Consider the following 25,550-nt stretch of genomic DNA (forward strand, 5'->3'; position numbering starts at 1 on the left):
ACAAGTTTGGTATTAATTTTATTCTATTTTCTGTATAACTTTAAGTACATAAAGGTTTATTTCCACAGGCCTCAGGAAATGGGTAGAAGTCACAGGACAATCTCTCTTTCCACCAAAAAAAGTTGCATATTTTGGTAAGTGACCTAGAGGGAAAAACTGAAATTTACATTAGCAATGCTGTGCAAGATTTTTACATAAGACCTAAAACCAGCCTGCATGGAGATTTTAGTCCTCTGTTCAGGTGCCTGGACAGAGGCCAAAAGCGGTTGAGCATGACAGGGCAAGGAGGCAGTGAGGATGGATGACAGGCACCTAGCATGGAAGGAGGAAGGAATGCCAGATTCCTTGGAATGGTAGGTTGTTTTTCCTTTTTTTTTTTTTCTTTCAAGTCATCTCTGTAGGAAGGTGCTGGGCAGGGATCCCAGAGAAAGAAAGGGTCCAAGACTCCTTTAACTGGCCTGGGTGCGGGGCACTGCCACAGCCGCTGGTACAGAAGAACCTACTATCTCAGGTTCCGGCAGACCCAGGTTGGAATGCAGAATAAAAGGAATGCTTATAGGAAACAATTTTGCTTGGAATGCTAGAAGGCCAAGCTTCAGCCTTTGGTCCAGTGCAATACTTGCCTCACTTGTCAACACTGAAAAATTAGTTTGGTTAGAAGAACCAACTGGAATCACACTAGCTTCTGCTACCTTCGTGCTTATTGTTAGAAAATATTAATTTGTGTGACCATTCTGATCTGTTAATTCCTGGGGACTGCTTTATTCTTCCCAAAAGACTGTTGGCCAAATAACTCCCAAAGGCTGAAAGCGAAAACACACCAGTCCTGGCCTGCAGTTCCTTAAGAATGGACTGGCGGTGTGGTTGAGCTGACATGGAAAGCTGCACCTTCCTGCAGAAGATCAACTGACCTGCTATCCCACCCCAAATCTCAGCCTGAGGTATATTTCAGTGAAGGCAGGTAGCTGTGCTTCTCAAAGCAGAGAAGCAGTTTAAGAGCAGAAAGGTAGAGGAAATCTAGAAAAGAACCGTCTCGATAAAGATTTATCCCATGGTGTGAGGGAGAGGGCAAAGAACCCAGTGGCACTTCGCTTATCCGGCAATTTCTGTCACTGTGGTGACCAACTTCTGCCCATTCCATAGGGTCTTGAACTGCTCAGGGACTGGGAACTCATTCTGCAAATAAAGAAACAACAGGTTTAAATCTGAGCTAAAAAAAAGCTGGGGTTAAATCTTACACTTGTCTCAACGCTTTCATTAAACTCTGAGAGCAGGTAGGATGTAGTGAGAGAAACCGAACCCCCTGAAGAAGCACGGCTGTGTGACTGGAGGCGCCCCATCTTCTACTACCCCCGCCCCTACCACTAACCCAACGAAGGAGCACTGTGTGTAGGAATGAGAACAAAGGCTCCAAGGCCAGCCAGATGCAAGTCTGAATCCGTTTCCTACTGTTCACTGATCAGTGATCTTACACAGACTGATAAAGCTATGAGGGACAGATGAGAATGTGTGGGCTTCATGGCACCAGCTCAACAGGGGCCTCTGACTCAGTCCTATTCCTTTTTACTACCCTGAGCACCTGCTCAGCCTAAGAAAGGCAGAAACCACTCTCCTTGGGAGCTCTGGGGGAGCTCCACTCGGGGGAGTGGGACTCCCTCACATTTCGGTGTGCACTGCTGGGTCTGACCCGCTCAGTGCAGAAGGTCCATCCACTAGGCTTTCTCTCATGCAAGAAGTCTTCAGTCCCTTCTGTTTTTAGATGATCCTACTAAAGAGATCAAGAAACTTACAAAGTCACCGCCTTCTGTAGGAATGAGGACATTCATTTCAGAAGATTTGGCACTGACTATCTCACAATCCAGGGAATTCTTGCTGAGGTAAACGTGGCAGCCATCTGTTTTGTTGATGGAAATGGTTGGCACTTTACCCATTACCTGCAGACAAAACCAAGAACGCTGAGTCTCAGGAGCTGGGGAGAACAAGAGTAAGCCGCGGGAAAAGCTTTCACTGTTTCACGTGATTCAGAAACGACATGAAAAGCTCAGAGGTTTCAACAGATATCGGATACTACGAGCAGGCTGGGATGGGTGCTGGAAAGAGCTCACTGTAAGAGCCAACTCCTCTCCTGCCACATCCAAAGCAGCTCAGCTTACAGACTGTAGAATCAGATTCCCAGCACAGCAACATCTGTGGGTCGGCTGTCTCTTTTAATTAATTCCTCAGGGACCAAAGGAAGGAGTCAAGATAGCAAGTTACCTGAACTTTGACATCCCTACTATTGATTATCTCCACAATGCCCACCACGTCATCGAACACCAGGCCGAGTTTCTTACAGTTATCTAGGAGAAGAAAGGGAGTAGGTCAACAGTCTAACTTTAAAGGAAAGCAGTATATTTAAGAATCTTCAGGAATAGAGTAGGTATGGTTCCAGCCCTCTCGGGCTCTAGGACAGAGCCTGCCTAGGACAACAAGAACTCACCTACTGTAATGGAGTTAATTTTGCCCTTGATTTGCAATGTTGTGTTGACACACTTGTATATGTAAGCCACCTGTTTCAGCTCCGTGTCATCAATTACCAGGTTGGAAACATTCTCCTGATTTTCCTGTTAAAGAGATACCTCTTTCATGAATCTAATCACTAAGCGCATGCAACCCCAAAAAACAGGCTATCCCAAACTTTCGCTCTTGCGACCCTAAGCCAGAACCCTGCCCTCATTTGGCTGTGCTCCATTTAACCTGTCTTCACTCCTTGGTCCCCAAGTCCTGGCATCTTTAACTCACCACTCTCCACTTCTTGCCCTCCAGTTCAAGCAGAGGTGGCTCCTTCTTTGTGGCTGGTTTGGGGGATGGGCTGCCTCCTGGTTTAGGTGCAGAGAATGGTTTGGGGCCACTTCGTACTGGTCCACTCTGAGCCTTCAGGGCAGGGTTCTTGTGTGTCTTCATGTCATCAGATACATGTTTCAGGGCTGTAAGAACAGTGGCTGCCTTATTCTTGTCCTTCACACCAGGGTTCTGGGCTGAGTTGATAACCAACTTCTGCTATCAGAAGTTAAACTGATCCTTAACAAAAAATTTAAGGCCAAAACCCAGAGCTTATGACATGTTCTCTCACAAGCAATTTTGGAGAAGCGCTTTTATAATTTCTCTTCTACCCCAAGGTTAAATTATGTAATTCCGTTTAAAAAATAAATCATGTAATGAGTGTGTATATGGAGGGGGGATGCCTATGTAAATACACAGAAAAAGATCTAGAAAGACATACCAAGGATATAGTCACAACGTATCTATGTAGTTTTTAAAGCAACAAAGACAAAGTAACATATGATAGTCAAGAAAATTTGGTAAAAGAAAAAAACCTCACCCTCAGCTAACCTACCACCTCCTAATCAGTGTTAGCATTTCAAACTCTCCTTTCAGTATTTTTTCTATTGATAGTTGTTTTTTATTTAGTTATAACTATACACTGTTAAATTTGGTTTAACCCGTTAACACTCAACAAAAACTTTCTCATGTTAACCTGTAGTTTCTAAAATTATCTTTTTTTTTTAGAGAAAAGATTCCATAATCACCTTCAGCAGGCTGACATACTCCTTGCCCTTGAACATGGCCCAATCTATAACCAATACCAACTGGCCTTTTTGGCTCCACCAGTCCTTGTGGTTGTAGTTTAAATACTAGATTTTTTTCTTAAACACAGCATGGTTCCCTTTAAAGAGATTAAATGGCTGCATAATACCCCATCAAGAGGATGATCTACAGTTAACCATTTTTCTTACTGTTGATACTTAGGTTGTTACACCATTTTTAGCTGCTATAAATAACACTGTAGAAAACTTGTTCTTTATTTCAGAAATTTTTATAGGTGGATTCCTAGAAGAGGCTGTATAATTTAGACTTCCACCTGCTGTGTATAAGGGTTTCTATACCAACATTAGGTAATTCTTATGTAAATTTCCCATATGACTAATATACATCCTCTGAGGAAGTTAACCCCGGACATGATGACTTCCCAAAGAAACCATGTGGTGACACAGAAAAACCTCTGGGGAAAACTGCCGGCACCAAGCCTTGGCTCAACAGGGTATCTATACATGCCACTTAATATTAAATCACTTTCCTATGGGGCAGAGGGCTCCCCCAACTATAATCACCCATTTTCAATTTCTATTTAAGCCAGCTTTGCTGTCCCTTTGGGCAACTTGAAGGAATGTGACACCCAATGAATTTTCCCATACACAAACCAGGGTTTCTGGTTTACAGATGGCTGCATCTCTAGTTAGTAAGGTCTGGCCCCAACAACTTACTGTACTGACTCTTCTTGCCAAAGTACTCACCATGTGTGATGCTCTCCCCCTGATTAATCTGAGCAAACAGTGCTGAGCGTGAAGCAGACTCATCAGAGCCTGAACTGGTGGGGACTGGGGGAGGAGGTGGGCCTGGTGGGGGGGGAGGAGGACCGGATCCGGCAGAGGGTCCAGATGGCAGTCCACTCAGTTCTTTTGCCACAGGTCCCTGGAACAATAAGTGCAGGTAACATAGCCATCCTGTCTCTTCCCCTCTACGGGACCATTCCCAATAGGGTCCGGCACATGTTCCGGGTACATGGGGTACCCACTGTTGTAGCCTTTGACACAATGATTAACGCTCCCTACCCACACCCAACTTGGCTTTATTCCTTCTCACCCTTTCCCAAGGATTCAACTCAGCTCCATTTTTTAACATTCACATTTTTCCTTTGGCCTCTACCTAATTCCAGCTCTAAACGCACAGTTCTAAAAACTCTACTTAGTGTGTCCTCAGACTCAACGAGTCCAAAGCTGAGTTCATCATCTCCTGCCTGCTCCCCTACCTGTACAATCACCCCACTGTCTCTATTTCAGTGAAAGACATTACCATCCAAGCTTGACTGCTCAATCTTCTTTGAATCTTCCAACTCCTTCAATCTCATTAAATCTTTCTATTATCTTGGTTATATCTCCTGCAAATTCTTTCGTACCAGCCCATAGCACCATGAGTACTTTCAAAGTGTGAGCAGAAGCCCTTATCCCTAACCTATAAACTGAGACTTCTTTAAGGACAAAGCTGATCACTGTCTTGCTCAAATACCTATGATAGTTACTTATCACCTATTATAGTCTGCCTTCTGTTCCAGCCTTTCCTCCTAAAAATCTGACACTCTCTCCTTATTGAAGGCAGAGATGACCAACTTCTACATTTATTTTGTTTAAGCTTTGCTGTTTGCTGATATCCCCATTTCTCCCACTTCTCACTGTCCTGTACTTGAACAAAGTCCCAGATCAGAGTATACCCTTCAAAGTCCAATCTCTCCCAGTGAGACGCACGTTTCTCTTCCTTATTCTCTGTAGTGTGTATCTTTATTATAGCACTGAGCTTGGTGATTTGTATTGGCGTTTTGTATCTGTATTTTTAAGCTTCCTGAGGGCTGGCATAATGTCACTCATTCATCTGTCTCCCCTTCAGCCCAATGTCCCTGACCCATGTTTACTGAAACTGAATAGAAGTGAATATCCCTTCTCTAACCCTTGCTTTCTTTACTCTTTTCTTTTCCCCCCTTTCCTTCTCCCTTTTTTCTTTCTATCCTCCACTTCAAAGACTAGCATCCTTCTTGGACCAAGGTAGTGCTAAAGTCTAAGAAACCTGTGGACTCTGTCCTGGAGGGATAAAAGGAGGGAGGGAGGACTCACTAACCGTTTTGCTCCAGGCCAGTCCGGTGGTATGGAACTCTTTAATGTAAGCCTGCAGCTCTGTCCATATACTCAAGTAAGCTTTGACCCAGTCCACATGCTTCTTATCCCTGGGAGAATTAAAGAAGAACTCATCACAGGCAGTCAGGGTACATTACAATAGTGATTCCAGACCCCCTCCTATCTGTGAGCTCACATCCTCCTGCCTGGGGTGTTTCTGAGGCTCTCCTCAATGGCAGCTTTTCTGTCATCACAGAGCTTTGCTTTTCTTTTTAACCTGCTCTATTACCCTAATTAGACCAAAGTCCATTAGGACAGGAACTCCAAATTATATCTCCTTCTGTCTCTTATAGGAGTATTTCTCAAACTTTTTTTAAATAGCAAAAACATTTTTTTCAAAGTAGACCTTAGGCAGAACCTAATATATAAAACTGATAAAAGCAAACATTCTGAGCATGAAGGCATGGTACAGAGGAGCTCTCTCCAGCATCACTGAGGAATGCTAGGATGCCAAAAAGTCAACTGCCTTTTGTAGCAGTACCTACAGTACCTTGTATCAAAATATGCCCTCCCCTCCAAAAAATAAAAACTTCCCTTTGGGAGGAAATAATCAGCATTAAATTATAGAAACAGCACTGCACTATGGTTCGAGTTTCCTCTCTTCTTATGTATTAGTTGAAAGACTTTATGGTTATTTAGCATAAGACCTAATTTCTTTAACTGTAAAGTGATGGACTGTAATGGTAGCGTATAATCAAAACATTGTGATGCTTAATTCCAGGTTGCTGGAAAGATCAAGAAGATGCCTGGTGTTCTGGGACATATTTCACACACATGAAGGCTTATTCCTTCACAGAGTAGTCACTCAACAAATGTTGGTTGACTGATGATGGATGGACGAAAGAAATGGTTTGGGTAGTTATGCAGCTAAGGAATGGCTGCATGCAGTCACTGCAGCTCAAAACCAGCAATGGAGAAGTCAGTCAGGACTGGTGGAGATACATGGTAAAGACATACAAGGACCTCCCCCGCTTGCTTAACACCCACATTGACCAAGCAGCCTTCCTCTCACTTTACCTGACTACATGAATTGTCAGAGTAATTTCCCGGTAAATCTTACTGAACCTTTTAACACTGGGCCAGTTAGAAATTCTCAACGAAGGAACAAACTTCTGTCTAAATAGGCAAATTAACAGGCATTAGTCCATTTTACCTCCAGCAAAACCTCCTAAACCTAGAAGGGTAAGGATTAGAAGACTAAAAGGGCCTCTACAAACCCTGGAGAAAAAGCAGAAGTGGCAGCAGAAATACTTCCTGCTTGCAAATGCAGCTTCTATGAGCCAATATCTATCAAACTTTCCAGAAAGCAGCCCTGAGAGAGGAGAACCAACACTGCAGCCACGGGCAGCCTTAACCCCAAAAGTGCTACTCCAGCAAGTAACCAGCTGGGTTTGTCCTTTACCCTTGAGGAAAGGCTGGACTTACACATCTTTGTACTCCTTCAGGACTCGGTTTGTATAAAACATGGCAGCATCATTCATTTCTTTCACATAGGGACCAGGCTTGGGAGCCTAGAGAAAAAGAAGCTGTCAGTGACTGAGAGCCTCTCCAGCCATGTCTCCTCACCTCTTTCATTCCATCCCTTCCCTCCCATGGAAGCTGCGCTGCTCACCATAGCCACCCAACCCAGGGCCTGGATACTTTCGCTGACGGCCGACAGGTGATTGAACAACTTGCTGCCTCGGTTCTTCTCTCGAAACGTTATCACTTCTTGGATCTGCTCTGAGATGGGTGCCAACAAATCAGAAAGCTTATTCTAGGAAAAGCAGGAAAAGATTCAAATTAGAGTCTTTCTACGAAAGCTTTCTATGTTGGTCAACTCTGATCCTGAAGGCAAGAATTCTTCATGAACTATATAATAAGCACCCAAATAAACTTTGTATTCCTTGTATTCATCCTGCACAGATTCACATGGCTAAAATACTGCTTATCATCTCATTCTCCTCATAGAGTTCCAACTCCTCAGGCTGGATTTTGTGGCTGTTCGTGATCAGGACTCATACTCCAGCTATACCACAAAATTCTAATATTTCAGCCACTTATCTCTTTTCTGTCCTCCTAATAGGAAATACTAGTTCATTTCTGGGCCTTAACTCATGATGGTCTCTTCTTTTTCCATCTATCCAAATGTCCCTCATGCTTCACGAGGAAGAGCTCTCCAACTCCAGCCACACTGGCCTCCTAGTGCATTTATTGTCAGCATAACCAATTTTGCACCTTACACAAACTATTAATGGATCCATGTGAATATGTTTTTCTTTCTCATTAAATCTTCAGACAAGGGCTTTGTCTTAGCCTTCTTTTATAATCCATCTAGCCCTAACACATTGCTAGCCATACAGTAGCTGCTGAGTAGAGATCTGTTGAATCGAATGCAATTAGGGGGCTGGGCATTTCAGCAGATAGCTTAGCAAAATGGATGAATCTTGTGTTGCCGTGTTTTTATCCTTCCTCCAAAGCTCAGTTTCCTGAACATCTCAATTCTCAGATCTTAGCATGAAAACAGTCTAAAGCAGGAGTTGGCAAACTTTCTGTAAAGAGCCACTCTGTAAATATTTCAGGCTTTGCAGGCCATATGGTTTCTGTTCCAATTTCTCAACTCTGCTGCTGTAGTGCATAAAGCAGCAAGAGAAAATACTTAAAAGAATGGGCATGGATGCATTCCAAAAAAGCTTCATTTACAAAATAGGTGGCAGGCCAGATTTGTCCTGCAGGCTATAGTTTGCCAATCCTTGGTCTAAGGCAAGGGAAATATAATAGCGTCTCAGCTGCCTGATTTGTTGTGGAAAGTGTGGGTTTGGAGAAAAGATTTAGACAAAATGCTTTAACTATTCAAGATAGATTAAGAATTAGAGTCTAATATATTTAACATTATCTTGCACTATTTTTACATTATTCAGGCAGGCCAAGGGTCCAAGGGTTTTAATATAGCATTAGCAGGAAGACTTATTCTGTTACCCCTCTGCATTCCCCCCAAATGCAGAAGAAACTAAACGGAACTAAAATCTATGGCTCTGAGAAAAATCTAAATTTTCTCTAATTCACTTTCACACTTTGGCAGCATAAATTTTGAGGCAGGAGTAAAGCTAAGGGGAGATCCTCAACCACTGAAGAATGAGGGAAGCAGCAGTACTTTAAGAGTTTTAGGATCTCCACAGCAATATTACTGAAGCCCACCCACAGTGGAGCAAAAGAACCACTGTCTATGACCCAGAGAGCTTAGGGGACAATAGGATGAATTTGGCCTCAGTCAAGAGGCTAAAAAAGGCGGTCTAGTGAGAGAACCAGCCAAGTCCCAGGGATAACTACAGTCCTAAGTAAAATGACAGGCGAAAAGCCAGTGGAGCCCAATATACACTCAAGGGCACATTCCCATAGTGGCGCTTTGAGTCTGACTCTACTTCTGGGACTTTGGCGTGAAGGTTCACGAGCCTGGTAGGTCTATTTTAGCATGTCATGATAGCTCAGCAGAAAGCTCTCAACTTGTCCTGAGTATCAAACCAAATGAAACCAGCTATTAGTAAACTTACGCCTGCTGGCTGCTGGCACTGAGAGGCTGTAACCAAGAGAGCTCGCTCCAACTTCAGACCTGTGTGGACCATCTCCGCCTGCCGGGAAGGAGAAGAATCAGCTATCGATGACACCTTACAACTGGAGAGGTCCTGATAAGAAACACCTGAAACCTCCACTTCCAGGTACTCTGGTAGCAACCCAGGCACTTCATGTTGCTTTCCTCAGGTCTTCCAGGTTCCAGGGACTGACAGCAGAATTACATATACCCCTGCTCCTGCTGGATCTAACCAGGGATATGTATCCAGAGTTGGATATGAAGATAATCAGGGCTAGCCTTAGATTAAGTCAAGTTAGCAACTGCACATGCAGTGTGATATGAAGTACACTGAAAAATCTCTCCTCTCTCTCGTCGCCAAAAAAGCTCTTTTCTCAAAAGACCCGTGTTTTTCTCAAAAACTAGAGGTAGGAGTAAAGGAAAAGGCCTAAATTTATTTTAAAGTTCTCAAGGTGTTTATTCCTTTAGGTTAAAGCTACTTTCAAATGCTGGATCATGACTCATTCACAGATAACGAATTAAATCAACTTAATAGAACAAAATAAAACAATGAGTATATCAGCTTGAAATCATTTCCAAATAAAAAGTAAAAAAAAAAAAGGTGCAGTACAAGTAGCATAAGCACGTTTTGTAAAACTTTTATCTCAGTTACGAATATGTACTTCTTACTGAGGGTCACGGTCAAGAGTTTAAGAAACATGAAGCTATAAACACTATCAAAATGCAAAAATTCAAACAAGGTAATCTATTTTTTCTGGATTTGCATTTTTAAAATATAAAAGTGACACATGCTTTAAAATCTTTCCAAATGTCACACACTCTATGAGTAAAACTGCAAGCCCCCACGCTCCCATTTAAGCCCCAGGCCCAGACTCTCGAGCTAAGCTCAATGCCGACAGATGGGCTACAAGAGGCTCCAAATGCATCTTCCAAAGATCAAGCAACTAGTTTTGCTGAAGGGCCAGGAAAATCCTAAACATAGTTACTGCTTACAAAGGATCACTCAGAAGACTAGCAGGAAGAATTTGGGTCCCAAAGAGAGAGACAGAATATGTATGTGAGTGTGGGGCGGTGGTGAGGAAGTAGGTGGCAGCACATGAAGGGAGGTGGGTGGAGAGGCACCTGTCATTGCCTACTTCATATTCTTGCTGTGGGCTAAGTGTGAAAATAACTCACATTAGCATAACTAATAACTATCAAGCATAGTTTTATAAGTGCTAAGTCATGATAATGGCTCCTTTGAATAAGCTACCCTAGCCTTGGTTATGTAACACGTTGGGTTCAGACTGGTAGAACATTCTCACTACAAAGATGAACCGAGCCATATTTTATGCACCAAGCAAGCTATCTGTATAAAAGAAGCCTACACAGAATATGTGATAAAAGCAAAGAGCCTGGAAAAATCTGAGGAACTGTTCCAGCGCCTGGACTGAGCTCCTCAGTGCAGGTAGAAGGAGCCAGAAGCCTCTCAAGGGGCTCTTAAACCAAAGTTGAGTAGGATTTGAAGAAAGCTGCCAGTGCTTAAAAGAGGGGAAAAGGGGCAAAACATCCTTACATGTTTCTGCACATCTCCCCCAATCTCTTTACTGATCTTCAGGTACTCTGCCACAGGACCAGCCAGCAGTGAGTCAAATACTTGCACATATGGAGCTGTTCCTGCTGAAGACACACACCACAAAGAATCAGTCCTGCATCAGAAAGACGATTTATTAAAAAGCACTTCGAAGGGCCAGCCTGGTGGCACAGTGGTTAAGTGCGCATGTTCTGCTTTGGTGGCCTGGGGTTCGCCAGTTTGGATCCTGGGTGCGGACATGGCACCACTTGTCAAGCCATGCTGTGGTAGGCATCCCACATATAAAGTAGAGGAAGATGGGCAGGGATGTAAGCTCAGGGCCAGTCTTCCTCAGCAAAAAGAGGAGGATTGGCAGCAGATGTTAGCTCAGGGCTAATCTTCCTCAAAACAAAGCACTTTGATATGAAAGTGGAGAGGCAAGGAAATAAAGTAAACAGAATACTGGAACATGAGTCAGGAAAGCTGGGTTCCAGTTCCAATACCACCAGTAACTGGCTGTGTGACTCTAAGTCCCTTTTCCTCTCTGAGCTTAATTTTATTTATCTATAAAATGAAAATAAACAAAATGATCCCCCCAAGGTTCCTTTTGGCTCTAACATTCCATGATTCAGTTGGTACAAGTACAAAATGGCTAATTTGCCAATCATTTGGAGAAAGGAAATTTTAGTATCACTTGTCATTTGACTTACACTGGAGTCATTTTGCTAAAGAAAGAACAGGAAATATCACACAAGCAGGAAGTTCTTGTGTTAAAATAACTTAACCACAGGCCTCCCTGCACAAATCACTTCCTCCTCCCTTATCTGTTCACAGCAATACGAATTACAGGCGATGAACCTTCTAGACTAAGCATTTTGGGAAGTTAGCTCCAAAAGGAGAGAAGACACTGTGAGAGAAAAAAATTTCAGGCAAGACACTGAGTCTTTACTCAAAGTATTCTGCGGGGCTGTATACTGCTTACCTTTTGGGGCACTGTCTCCATGTCCACAGTGCATGTCAGAGGACTGAGATACTGCCTCCAGGCGGCCCACCGCCCTCTCTAATCTTTCTACCAGATTTTGCATGTCAGCCATAATGCACCACCTGCTGAAACAGATCAAATGTCACTTGTTGATTTAAAATTACATAGCACCTAAGGAGAAAAGAAAGAATACTGTTGGGGTGAAGAGCGTGACAATTCTGAGGAACAGAATCATTTAATAATAAAATAAGATGGAAAACAGCCTATTTGCAAAATCATAAAGACCTCATTAAGCAAGAGAACTACCCAGGAAAAGGTGTTCACTGAAAGCAAATGCTTCCTCATTCAAATACTTACTGAATATTCACTATGATCCCACCAAGTATTTGTGTAAGGACTTAGAATTTACAAAGTATAGCCACATATATCATTTCAGTTTGTGCCTCACAACGGCTATTCAGGAATGGAAGGATAATTACTAAACTCTTAGAGATAAGAAACAATTTCAGTGAAGTAAATGATTTGCCTCCACTCACATAGCTGGTTAACAGGGAAGCCAGCACTCAAATTCAAATCTTCTGGCCCTAAGTTCAGTGTTTTTTCCTACAATGTCCTCCTGCTTGCATACGGGATGCCCAAAACTAAGATGAATAGGATATTTATCCTGCTCTCAATAACTTATAGTGCAGTTATTGTCTTCACTAATAGTGGAGTCTAATAGTGGAGACTTGACATGTACACTAACTATAAAACAAACATCTAAAAAATTTTAAGGTGACAGAAGAAGGTTGCAGAAAGAATAACACAGGATTTCAGAGAGGGGAAGAACATATCAGCTGGAAGGATCAGATAAGGAGAGCATGGAGAAGCTGCCATTTGAGCCAGGCTGCAAATGAGGATGAGCAGGAAGAACAGACACATCCAGAAGAGCTTCTTACACATCTTTCACAAGTTCTAATTCATCTGAACTTGCCTTGTTCAACATCTAATATCCTAAAGAAAGTAAGCTCCACCAGAGAAGGGACCTTCTCTGGCTTGTTCTCTATTATACTCTACCATCTAGACCATGATCTGGCAAGTAGAAGGTATTCAATAAATATTTATGAAGTTAATGAACCTGAAGCATAGCATCCCAAAAGTCCAGAGGGACAAGTGTTCTGAAAGTTGCCCATACTATACACATAAATAAGTGCTAAATGTTATCAATATATATCTACATAAAATGCTTGAGACCATCAGTGATCTCACAAAAGCCAGTGAAGTTTCAGTCAAAGCTTTGACTTGGAGAGATTCCATTTCAAAGTATTAACTAGTTCAGGTAACTGAAGCCAAATGAACTCAACTCCCTCAAAGCTGCCTAAAATGACCATAGCAGTGACAATTCCCTCAAAGATGACGACATGCCAGAACATCTCAACTTAACACACTGTCCTCCCTGTGCAAGAGATAAGCAGCTCACAGGATAAAGTAAGGGAGACAATATAACCCCTGTCCATTTTTTTCTGTGTACAGGCTGTGGTCTCTCTGGGCCCAGTGACTTGCAAGAGAATGTTGTTTAAAAGAGAATCAAAGAAAAAATGAGAAAGTGAACTAAATAAACTTTTCCATTCCCTGGCTTGGAGAAGCAGCACAAGCCTCCAAGTCTCTGCCCCACTCACAAAGAGAGCAAACGAAGCAGCCAATATATTCTCCCCCATGTAATGCCACCATTACCCGAGCATCCGAACTGCTGCCCATTCTGGGCACTGTCTAGGGACAGACACATGTATACTCCAGCACACTCTATAAATCCCAGGGGGAAACGCAGCAAATGCAATAAACTCCCAAGCTATCTTCCATTAATAGGTGCCACTCATTCTGTTGTGAGACATGTTCCTTCATACACAGTGGCTGCTATGGGTTGAGGCCAGTGTTAACATGGAAACACAGTACAAGTGTCTCTAAAGGCTGCCAGGGTTGAACACTTACCAATCTCAAGAGCTTAATAATATAGCTTCATGGGATTCTGGTTCTTTTTTTCCATATTTCACTTGTACTTGTAAGCTTTCATTATTAAACAAGCTACAGTTCTGCTAACTTAAGCAGAATGAGAAGGGACAATACAGCTGTCATTTACAGCTCATCTCATTCTATACATGAACCAAATATAGGAGAGCAGTACCTAGTTTTTTGTTTCTGGTGGGGGTGGAGTGAAATTTGAGATGTTATGGGAAAGAACGTCCAGAACTGAAAGGACCAAAAGACACATCTTGTCTCATTCTCTACACACACATATTCACATTCTTTAGGTGGTCATGTCCACTCCCAAGCTTTCAACTATCATCACTGCAGTACTAGCCAGCCTGCTTGCCAAGTGGTACCACCACCACCCGTATAGACTAACGACTCCCAGAGCAACACATCCAGCTCACGCCATTGTTCTGGGATTTAGAATTTTAGATCCAGCTTCCACCTAGACATCTCTATCTGGATGTCCCAAAGGCATCGCAAACTGAAATATCCAAAACAAAACTCATCATCTTCCCACCCTCCAGCCCCATGTCTCAGTGATCCAGCACTACCATCAATCACCTCACTGACCAAGCTAGTAACCTGGGATCTGTTAGGAAGTACAGTGGTTAACACCATGGTCTTTAGATAAGTTAGATAGTTTGGGGGTTTGAATAACAGTACTCACTGACTCTGTGACTACAGGTGTTATCAAACTTTCTGAGTTTCTGCTTCCTTATCTGTATAATGGGAACAACAGTAAAAAAATCCAGAGGCCTGCAGTGAGAATAAGGAGGAAATACATGTAGAAGCGCTTGGCTCCGTCCTGAAAAATAGTACCATAAGGATTCCATAAATGTTAACCATATTATCTTCTTCCTTACTCCCTCAAATCTAATCAGTCATCAAAATTAATAGGCTCGATCTTGCATATCTCATGAATAGATGCCCTAGCCTTCATCCTGATGGACAAAAACTAGGGCTTTCTGACTCTGCCTAGATTACCACAATAACCTTCTCACTAGTCTCCCCCAATTCCAGTAATACATCTTCTTTATCCATTCTCCATAATAGCACAGTGATCTTTCTCAAATGCAAATGTAATTATGGTAGGCTCTTATTTAATATCACTCAATACCCGCTAGGTCATTCAGAGCAAAGTCCAAACAAGGGGTTCCATAATCTGGTCCTGCTTTATCTCCTACCATTCCTCCAGTTTTATCTCTTGCCACACCTTTCCTCAGCACACTACTGCAGCCCAGCACTACTTACATTTTCCAGAAAGTCATACTTTCTCTCACTTCTGAGCCTTAACGCTATCTACTCCCACTCCACTTAGCTGCTTTCTCTTCCCAATCTGTCCCCTGTCTCAACTTCTACTGTCTTTTAAGACTCAGGTGAAGTTATCACCTTCTCTAGGAAACTCTTCCAGTTTGGTAAGCTTTTCCTTCTCAATCTGTCCCCTCTCCAGAACTCCTCTTGTCCATTAAGTCTCAGCTAAGGTATCACCTCCCCAAGAAGCACTTCCAGGATGTGTTCCCACAATACTGGGCACTAGTCTCTACCACACATTTAACACACTGGTTTAAAATCATTTAGTATGTAACAGTCAACAGGCAATGAGCCACCCCAGGGCAGGGACCCTGTCTTGTCTTTGTAATTCCAGTACTATAAATGTGGTAGGCACTATGAATACAGTAGGTTAACAAGGGTCCTTGAAAAAAAAAATAAATAAATAAGGGCCTTTACCGTTTCTCCCTTCAACATAAGTTTGGCTATCTCCTCTCTCTGCCAAATCTGAGAAGCACTTTTTTCCTTTCTTTTAAAAAATTCTTGGGGCCCGGCCCTGTGGCCGAGTGGTTAAGTTCGTGTGCTCCACTGCGGGTGGCCCAGGGTTTCACCAGTTCAAATCCTGGGCGCGGACATGGCATCACTCGTCAGGCTACGCTGAGGCGGTGCCCCACATGCCACAACTAGAAGGACCGCAACTGAATTTACAGAACTATGTACCAGGGGGCTTTGGGAGAAAAAGGAAAAATAAAATCTTTAAAAAATTCTTTTTTATTTTTTGCCTGTTTGTAGGATATAACATTCCCATCTTTCAAATAAATGCTGCCTTCTTGGGCACAAATTACATTGACATAGAGTTCTTCAAACCAAGTACCATAAGAAAAACCTTGTTTATATAATATTAATTAAGAACAATACTCCTTTATAGTTCTAAGTGCTTTATATCATCAATCTGTTGCTTCTTTTGAGACTTAAAATAATTCTATGAGGTATGTTATGAAGATATTAATCTCCATCTTTAGAATGAAGAAACTGACAGGCGTTAGAAAGCTTGCCAGATATCAAACCACCAGTGGGTAGAGAACCCAAGCCTTGAGCACAAATTTTCTGACTCCTTCCCACCAGTCTACATGGCTTTTAAGCAATTAACTGACTGTGTGGTTCATCACAGCATCCAGCCCCCACTGTTTGCTGAGCATGACACTGTGGGTTCAAGGCCTCTTTATGGTGTCTTTAGTTACATGCTTAGCAGCTTTCAATTTCTCTGCTCTCAATTTTCTCCATGGAGACCAGTATTTTTTCACATTCAGGATAGATGACACATATTTGGAAGGCAAATATTTAAAATAAGGCTTTTCCCAAGAATACAGAATTGCCAGAGCAGAAATCTACAGCTCTGCTTAATCTTGTTCCTTGCCATTTCTGACTGACGATAGCCAAGAATCATATGTAAGCCTCCATAATGAATGTACAGAGTCCCAACTATTTAAGCATTCATCAGGAAAGCTTCAGAAAGAGAGGCAATCCTAATTATACAAGTCTAAATAAAACTAGGATTCAAGAGACCAACGGCTGAGTCCCAACTCTGCCTCATAGTAACTGTGTAACTTTAGGACAATCATTTAATGGATCTTTACCTAACACACAAGATCTAAGGATCAGGGCCAGCTCCGTGGCTGAGTGGTTAAGCTTGCGCACTCCGCTTCAATGGCCCGGGCTTTGCCGGTTCGGAACCTGGGCGCAGACCTAGCACCGCTCATCAAGCCCTGCTGTGGCAGCGTCCCACAGAGAAGAATTAGAATGACTTACAACTAGGATATACAACTAGGTACTGGGGATTTGGGAAGAAAAAAAGGAGGAAGATTGGCAACAGATGTTAGCTGAGGCTAACCTTCCTCACTAAAAAAGAAAAGCATTAAAATGAAAGCTGTAAGGATCAAAGGAATTGATTTTATAGATAAGTAGTCACTCTGGGAGCCTTAAAAAGCAGTCCAAATGTTAACTATTATCACTGCAGACTGTATGCAAGAATATCGGTTCCAGGAGGACGGGAATTTATCCATTCTCTACCCACAGCTTCACCAACTCAAGCACCTAGAACCTGGTGCACAGCAGGTGCTTGTAACGTGAAAGTGCTTACCACTGTGGCAGCTACTGAAAAAATGGAAGACACATGGTCCCTATCCTCCAGAAGCTTTCATTCTTATTCAGAAGGCCAACACAAATGAAATGCCAATGGACTAAATACTGACAACTATATTTTTTCAAAGTTCTCCTAGAGATTATCTAACTTCACTTGGATGGGGGAAAGCTAAAGTATCAGCCTACACACTGGAGCTTTTTCTTTGCAGAAGGTTGTATGGTTCTGAATTATACAGTATAAATGACTATATGCTTTGAGGGTTCAGAAGAAATCAATGAGGACTGGAGGTAGTCTGGTTTCAGAAGGAAAATTGGGCATCTTGATGAAAAAAGGACATTCCAGAGCAATCAAAAGCAAAGAGGAGAGATCCAAGGAGGTTATGTACAGAAAGTGTGAGTAGGTTAGCCCACACAGAGCATGGAGTATCACGGGAAACAGGCTAGATAAGCAATCTTGGCTAGGTTCTGGAAGATACCGAAAGCTGGGCAGTATTTGAATTTGATGTTATGATAAATGTGAAGCCATTCAAAGGTTTTGAGTGACAGAGAAATATGATGAAAACAAAATGTTTACAAGTAATCTGATAAACAAAATGGGATTTGGAAAAAAGGGACGATATTAGGGTTTAGGTTAGGTTGAAAGCTGTTATTCATCTAGCTGTAAAATAAAAGTGCTACTGCAAAAAATACTTTTGATATTTCAAAGGAAAAAAATCCACAATATTTAGTGTATAACCAGATATAGAAACCAAATGAAAACAATCAATTAACCCACAAATAATCACTTTTAGGCAACTAAGTGACCAGCACATGAATTAAGTGCTGTGGGAACATAAAAGAACCGTAAAATAGTTTTTCTGCCTAAGGGAGTCCAGCAGGAGAGGCAAGGCTACCTTCCATTGAATCACTGGCTCTCAGGATTAGGAGGGATTCTAGAAATCATCTTGTAAAAACACCATCTGATGCCAGAACAGTCCTTTCAACGTTCTCGGCAATTAGGTAGCCTCAGTTCAAACACCTGCAGTGTGGAGAACCCAAGACATCTGAGGCGGCCCACTCCATTCAGACAGCTCAAAGTATTTAAAAGTTCTTCCTTATATGGAGGCAAATTCAGTCTCCCTGCAAGTTCCACCCACTGATCTTGGTTCTGCTCTTGGAGGTCACACAAAACAAGAGTGCATTAAACACAGAACAAGTACTAACTGTGTGGTACTGACTACTGAGTCCAGTAGCATTCAGAGAAGGGAGTCAAAGATGACTCCAGAGCTGCAAATCTGGAAGCCTAAGAGGATGATGATACTATAGTCAGAAACAGGTTTCTGGCATGTTCTAGTTAGGACAAGAAGATGAGGTCAGTTTTGGATATGCAGAGTTTGAATAGAAGATGAAGCTTCTAAGTGGAAACGTCCAGTAAGTAGTGAGAAATAAACTTGGGGCAGGATCAAGGCTGGAGATCACTGTTTGCAAGTTACTGGCACAGAAATATCATGAAGTCACGAGAATGGATAGGCTCTACGAGGGATATCATGCAGAGCAAAAAGAAACTATGAGCTTGATTCTCCAGCAATATCTTTTGTGATTTGAAACCAAGAAAAATCAGAAATGGTCAGTGATTCCTGCCAAAGCTGCTTCATATTCTCATCATTCTAACAATTCAAACAACCAATGCCTTCTACCTATTCAGGGAAGTTGTTCAAGGGTAAATGGAACCCAATTAATCCTGCAACTTTTGTCTCATCTCACCAGGCAGCTAAGCCAGTGGTATGAATTTCTACTTAAGTAGAAAGTTGCTATGCTTAAAATGTTTTCCGCTTTGTCTGGTAGTTGTTCCTCTAAGTCACACCCTTAAGTAAAATTGAAAAAAAAAAGCAACTATATACAAGTCAGTCTGCATGCTCTGGCAGCCCAAGTGATCTGCTTCAAAATGCTTCTCTTGGCTTGACTTTGTAATTCTGTTCCTGAGATGTTATCCTAAGAAAGTAATCCTAATGCAGCAAAAGCGATAGGCATGAAGATGTGTTCACTGCAATGCTAGCTTAGACTTCTAATTATAGGGGAATAGCTAAATGCACTGTGGAAAAACTTGAGGAGAACACAAAATTTACAGTATTTATCATATTTGAGTGATGGTGTTTTAGACAATTTCCCCTAATTTTCCAAACTTAAACATAGTTAAATAATTTCTTTACAATAAAAAAACAGGGGCCGGCCCAGTGGCACAGTGGTTAAGTTTGCACATTCTGCTTCGGCGGCCCAGGGTTCGCCAGTTTGGATCCCGGGTGTGGACATGGCACCGCTTGGCAAGCCATGCTATGGTAGGCTTCCCACATACAAAGTAGAGGAAGATGGACATGGAGATTAGCTCAGGGCCAGGCTTCCTCAGCAAAAAGAGGAGGACTGGCAGCAGATGTTAGCTCAGGGCTAATCTTGCTCAAAACAAACAAAACAGCTCCACTTGGATATCTCTCCTAAGCTACCACTAAGCTATAAGGCATTAGTTTTACTCCCAACAATATAGAAATTCTCACCACTAGGTTCTAAGATGCTACAGAGCAAAACCTAGAAATACTAATAGGATACTTACTTACAAGTTGGCTGGTTTAACCCAGAAACCAAAGAACAGACACCACTTTGCCCGGGTGAAGATGCCATCTAAATCTAACCCAAATCAGGAGCCACTGTTCTTCCCTAAGCATTTGGTTTCGCTGATGAAACCAATGACAGTTAGCACCTGAGTCACTGCCACCTGAGGTTTAGATTAAAAGAGAAAGAAAAGCCTATCTTCCAGGGAGGGAAAGAATTCAACCCAATATCAGCACTTGTCTCCTGTTCCCTCCTTAAACGTGGTCCTCTATCTGAAACTCCAGGAGCGCGTAAAACCAGTGATAGTACACAACTTGAAGTCAGACTTGGGAACTAGCTATTTCAATGGTCTGGGGTAAACGGATAACTTTGCGTGGCCATGGGTTCCCCTCTCTCTCACACTCAAGGAATATTATGAAGGCTAACTTCATTAAGAGCATTCATCAGGCATCTCTTATATAAGGAAAAACCACACTGGCTGATTTCAGCTGGGTAGTTGCTTTAAACAGAACAGCATTGCCCATTCTCATGCATAAAGATAGATTCAGGGATGCCATTTGTCCCTAGCCATGATTCAGCTACAACCAGAGATATGAAAAGACCTGTGACTGCAAGTCTATAATTAACTTAAGTATAGGAATTTTAATGACCTCTGTAGGAAAAAAACCAAAAACCAAACAAAAAAGCAAGCTTGCTCCTTCCATGAAACATTTCAACTATAACTGTTTTCCAGTTGAATGGAAAAGTTTGACACAACACGTCTGCTGATACAAGGCAAACAAAGCTGCACTGTAGGTGAGGAATATTTTCAAAGCTTTCAAACTTTTTATTAGGTTCACATGATGGTATATCAAGAAGAAATAGTTTCATGGTGAATGCTGTAGCTGCATTAATTTAAAGATGAAACTATCACAATTTTATCAATCAAAATAAACATAAATACCAATATCATAAACTATATGCAATTTAAAATAAATGATAATTCCTGTCCACTAAACCAAGCAGTCTACAGGCAGACAACATGAACAAAATATCTCTATAATGGGGATATACACATCTGCTGACTTGCGTTGTCAACTAACACAAAGCTTGCTTCTAGTGAGTGCCTAACTAGTGGGCTTTCCCTATTAAGATCACATCCTCTGATGAAAAAAAACAAAAAGGCAAGTCTTCACAGTCTACCCAGGAATTCCCTGAATGAGCAATAATTCTTAATGCCTCAATGAGACTCAGGATTCATTCATCGCAGGGTACCCAGTGCTTATCATGTGCCATATACTGGCTAGGCACAGCCACAGAGCCTCCCCTCAGAGAATCCAGTTGGAGAGATAAGACGCTGCACAATCACAGCTATGATGCTTGCTATTGCACTGGTTCTCAATCAGGGGCAATTCCGTCCTCCAGGAGATGTTTGGCAATGTCTGGAGACATTTTTGGTTGTCACAATTGAGGGAGTGCTACTGGCATCTAATGGGTAGAGGCCAGGGATACTACTAAAATCCTACAACACACAGGACAACGCCACAACCAAGAATTATCCTGCCCAAAATGTCAGTTGTGCCAAGGCGGAGAAACCCTGTTCTACCATAATAAGGAAGAAAAGGAAAGTGTAAGAGGTATAAACAAAATGCTAATGTGGCAGTTTAGGACTTTCTAAATTACAATGCGAATTTGTACCGTCCAATGAAAATGAAGAGAAGGGTGTGACTGTGGAGAATTTTGTAAATTTTGTTTAGACTTGATTCTTAGGGAATATAAAGCCAGTAAAGAGTAACAAGATGAAAATGGTTCTTTTTAAAAGATCTGTCTCATTGTGGTAGAGAAGCTGAAGTACAGTCATGTGCTGCAGATGATGTTTCAGTCAATGACAACCCGCATATACGATGGTGGTCCCATAAGATTAGTACCATATAGCCTAGGTGTGCAGTAGGCTATACCATCTAGGTTGTGCAAGTACTGTAAGGGAAGAAAAAATTTTCCTCTACCCTTTTAGGTTCTTCTGACTGGTCTAAGAATTAAATTGACATGAGACAGATTAACAGGAGAACAACAAACAAAAGTTTAATAACATGTATACGTGGGAGAAACCCAGGAAAAGTGAGTAACTTGCCAAAATGGCTGAAGACCTCACCTTAAATATCATCCTCAGCTAAAGACAAAAGAAGATGTTGGGAGTGGGGAGTCAAGGACTCAAAGGGAAGGCAGGCAATTCACAGGTAGGTGAAAAGTTTGGGAAACTGGCCACACAGGAACAGATGAACACAGAGGGGAGCCCAACAAACCAGCTTTTCTAGGTTCCTCCCGGTCTACCACCTAATTGAAGTTATGCTAAGGCGATAGCTTGCTTCCTGAGACAGGCTTTTTATCTGAATTCTTCTAGGTAGTTAAGCGGGAGATAAGAAGAAAAACTTTCTCAATCTTTTGTTTCTTAAAAATAACCAGTCTAAAATAATCCTCTATGTTAAAGAGACATAATTTGGGGTGGCAAATTTTGTTCCTCTTCAGTACACTCTATATAATGTTGGCACAACAACAAAATCACTTAATGATGCATTTCTGAGTCGTCAAGCAATGCATGACTGTAGAGGTATGAAAGCCAGATTAGCCGAAAGTAAAGAAAGAACCTGAAAATGACAATTCAAAGGAATAATCACTAGGACTGGGTAGGATATGGCTTGAGGATCCTCAGATTTCAAATCTCAGGATTAAATTTCAAACCAGAGGACTCAACTTCCAACAACACTTTGCATTTGCTTGTTTAAGTAAAATGAATCTTTGACTCACAATGCTTCACAGAAAACAGAAAGGAGGAAGTCACTTTTTAAAGGCTCAGTCTCTGGTTAAAAAATAACTGCAACTAAACAAACGTATGTTAACAAGAAAAGGGGTGAGAATAAAGATCACCCCTCAGGTTGGAAACAAAACATTTTACAAACTAAACAGCTAACCTCCTGGAGGCAAAAAGACATTCACTGATTCTTAATAACACCACCACTTTGGGTGTGCGTGACAAGTTGTACTTGACAAAGTACTCTCACAGCTATCATTTTATTTAAACTCCTCTGAGACATAAATTATGTCCACATGACTGATGAAGTATTTCTGGGGAAGAAAAAGGCGGGAAACTCATACAGAAATTTCTTTACGTTGGACCGCAGCAACTCAATTAGCAAGCTGCCAACCACAGAATAAAATCCAAACATCCAAACAAGGCATCAAAAACCCTTCACAATCTGGCAGCCATCTACCTTGTTTTCTGGTCTTATCTTTCCTGCCACAGACTCCAGGGTCCAGTACTTCACTGAACAATATAAGCCCTCTCCTGCCTCCACATCTTTGCTCTTGCTGTTTCCTCTAGTTGGGATACCTTATTAGACATCTTTGCCTGGATGTGCTGCAAACACCTCAAACTAAATATGTCAAAATTCATTTTCTTTCCGTGTCACCTCCCCAACTTACCCCTCCTCTCACATTACCTATCTTGGTGAATGGCACCACCCAGTTCCCTAAACCAGAAAACCAGGCAACTGTCCTAGACTACTCCTATTTTTTCACTCCCATAAACAATCTGCCTCCAACTCCATATGGAGTCCACCTTTTTAATATTGCTCAACTCTGAGCACTCCTCTCCCTCTCCGTCTCACTGTCTTAGTTCAAGCCATGACTATAGCAGCAGCTTCCAAACACTGGTCTGCTTCCCCATCCTGTCCCTTCCCACAGACTGAACTTTCTAAATCATAAATCTGACCACATCATCTTCCTACACAAAACCCCTCCAAGCCTCCCCACAGCTTTCAGGGCAAGATCCAGATTCCTTAGCATGGTTTACAAGGTCCTCCATATTTGATCCCACCACTTCCCACTTCCTCCACCTCTCCAAGCATTACTGGAATTCCAGTCTCACTGAACTACTTACACTCTTTCACATGCCCAGACCTCCATATCCTTGCACTTCTACTCTGCCTGGAAATCCCTTTTCCAGTTTCACCAAATGGCTAAATAAATCCTGAAAGACTCGGCCTCCCATTTCCTCCTCAAAGCCAGGAAACCTCGCTCAGGTATTCCCTTGTTCCCTTAGCCCTGTGCTCACACGGTGCACTATGACACTGCAAGTCACCCCGACTTGTCTGCCCCCTCCTCCACTCCATGAGAACCACTGGATTCCTAGCCACCAGGCCAAGCGCCTCATTTAGTTATGTGTCTCACACACATTAAGGGCTCAAGAAATGACTGGTGAATGATGCATGTGCTGGGCTGTCCCCCGTTTTTCATTTGAACAGAGATTCCTATAAAGAGCTTCAACTGACACAGTTCTGATACTCATGTCCGCCTTAAAAGGTTCTCATTCTCCTTGTCACACAGCTCCATAGCACCCTGTTCTTCCTTCCTAACACTCATCACACTTATAATTACTTCTTAAACGTCCCTGCAAACACTGTTGCATCCATGAGGCAGGGTCTAGCTTGTTTTATTTCAAAACTGCATTCCCCAGATGCGGCAGAGCATCTGACACGGAATAAACACAATTTGCCACACTGATTTTAATCCTGTGAGGTGAGCAGAGATCTCCACTTAAAAGATGAGAAAAAGGAGGCTCAGCGAAGTTCAATAAGGCACCTACGGCCGCAGATACTTAGCAGCTGGGCCAGACCGAACCTGAGCCATCTGATCTCAGGTCCTGGAGCAGGCAACACCTTCAAAAAAGTTAACTTAGCTTTTCAGAGTAAATGCGACAGACAAGGAGGAAGGGTAGGCGATCTGAATGCAATACAAGGACCTGCGCCTCTCTCTTAAAAACTCCCCAGGCATTACAAACAGGTTGCATGAAAAAAAAAAAAAAAGTTCCACGCAGCGGGTGGTCTTTACCCTGCAGCTGCCAGACAGAAGACACCGACCGGAAGACCATTCCAAGTAAAGAGAGAGGTTCCCCGGAAATGAACGCGGGAAGGATCTGGGGCTAACAATGTAAGGACCCGAGGTATTGATTCCTACTGTTCCCCTCCCTCGCTGCATGACCTCAGACCAGCCTCCGGGGATGAATTTACCCATCCGTGCAATGGGGGCGAGACGGGGACTAGGGACGGCTCTAAGGTCTCGGAGGTTCCTTTCAGTCTGGGCACCTTAGGAATCAAGCCTCTGCTGAGGCTGCTGGCCAGGACTGAGAAATCCAGCGGAGGGGCCTCCTCAGGAGAGCCCGGCTCAGTTAGTCAACCCGGCCCCACCTCAAGAGACCGCGCCCAGGATCCCGGGGCGGCCCGAGGGCCTCCGTTTCGGCCCCCTCAGCAGGACTCCCCACATGCACAGAGGCCAGAAAGGTCATTAACAACGCCAAGGGCCAGTGGGCCGCGGAGAGGACCCCAGCCCCTACCCAGCCGCGCACCCTCACCTCAGAGTTGTGCCTCACCTCGGGACTGCGATCAGCCGCTCTCCACTTCCGGCAAGAACCGCCCAGCAATCTTCGCGCGACCCACTTCCGGGCCCTCACTGGGCGCGGCACCCCCACCGGAAATGAACGGCCGGCAGAAACGCCAGGCGAGAGGAGGGGCCGGGGAGGTGGTCGGGCCGCCCCGCTCGTGACCCAGCCCCCTGTACGCCACGCCCGGGAGAGAGAATCCTCTTTAGCCGGGAGGATGCATGGGAGGAAAGAGCCACGCCCCCCAAGGCGGGAGCAACTGGGAG

The 25,550-nt window shown here is 42.9% G+C and overlaps 1 protein-coding gene across 5 annotated transcripts; it reads right to left on the reverse strand.

Annotated features, from left to right (window-relative positions):
- Position 1: 1 nt before the first annotated feature.
- Positions 2 to 25,426, reverse strand: CAP1 (cyclase associated actin cytoskeleton regulatory protein 1). Of its 5 annotated transcripts, none has more exons than XM_046660759.1 (13): positions 25,276 to 25,426; positions 11,868 to 11,989; positions 10,889 to 10,989; positions 9,296 to 9,373; positions 7,378 to 7,521; positions 7,191 to 7,276; positions 5,710 to 5,815; positions 4,335 to 4,512; positions 2,782 to 2,966; positions 2,480 to 2,603; positions 2,257 to 2,339; positions 1,791 to 1,934; positions 2 to 1,176 (listed from the first exon to the last, which is right to left on the reverse strand). In XM_046660759.1, the coding sequence occupies exons 2-13, from the start codon at positions 11,977 to 11,979 to the stop codon at positions 1,093 to 1,095; spliced, it is 1,425 nt and encodes a 474-aa protein (XP_046516715.1). In that variant the 5' UTR covers positions 11,980 to 11,989; positions 25,276 to 25,426; the 3' UTR covers positions 2 to 1,092. The 5 variants fall into 5 exon arrangements, with proteins under 5 accessions (XP_046516715.1, XP_046516712.1, XP_046516714.1 ...); XM_046660756.1 differs by having other exon boundaries at positions 10,889 to 10,992; positions 25,276 to 25,425; XM_046660758.1 differs by having other exon boundaries at positions 10,889 to 10,992; positions 11,868 to 11,992; positions 25,276 to 25,419.
- Positions 25,427 to 25,550: the final 124 nt, after the last annotated feature.

This window comes from Equus quagga, chromosome 5, assembly GCF_021613505.1.
Source record: "Equus quagga isolate Etosha38 chromosome 5, UCLA_HA_Equagga_1.0, whole genome shotgun sequence".
Taxonomy (NCBI): Eukaryota; Metazoa; Chordata; class Mammalia; order Perissodactyla; family Equidae; genus Equus; species Equus quagga.

What these genes read in the sequence shown, in the direction of transcription:
- CAP1 (XM_046660756.1), bottom strand. Translation starts at nt 11,979, where the DNA reads ATGGCTGACATGCAAAATCTGGTAGAAAGATTAGAGAGGGCGGTGGGC. An exon ending in CCCTGGGTTGGGTGGCTATG is followed by an intron (nt 7,277 to 7,377) that starts GTGAGCAGCGCA and finishes CTTTTTCTCTAG; the next exon opens with GCTCCCAAGCCTGGTCCCTA. An exon ending in AGGGCAAGAAGTGGAGAGTG is followed by an intron (nt 2,604 to 2,781) that starts GTGAGTTAAAGA and finishes TCTCTTTAACAG; the next exon opens with GAAAATCAGGAGAATGTTTC.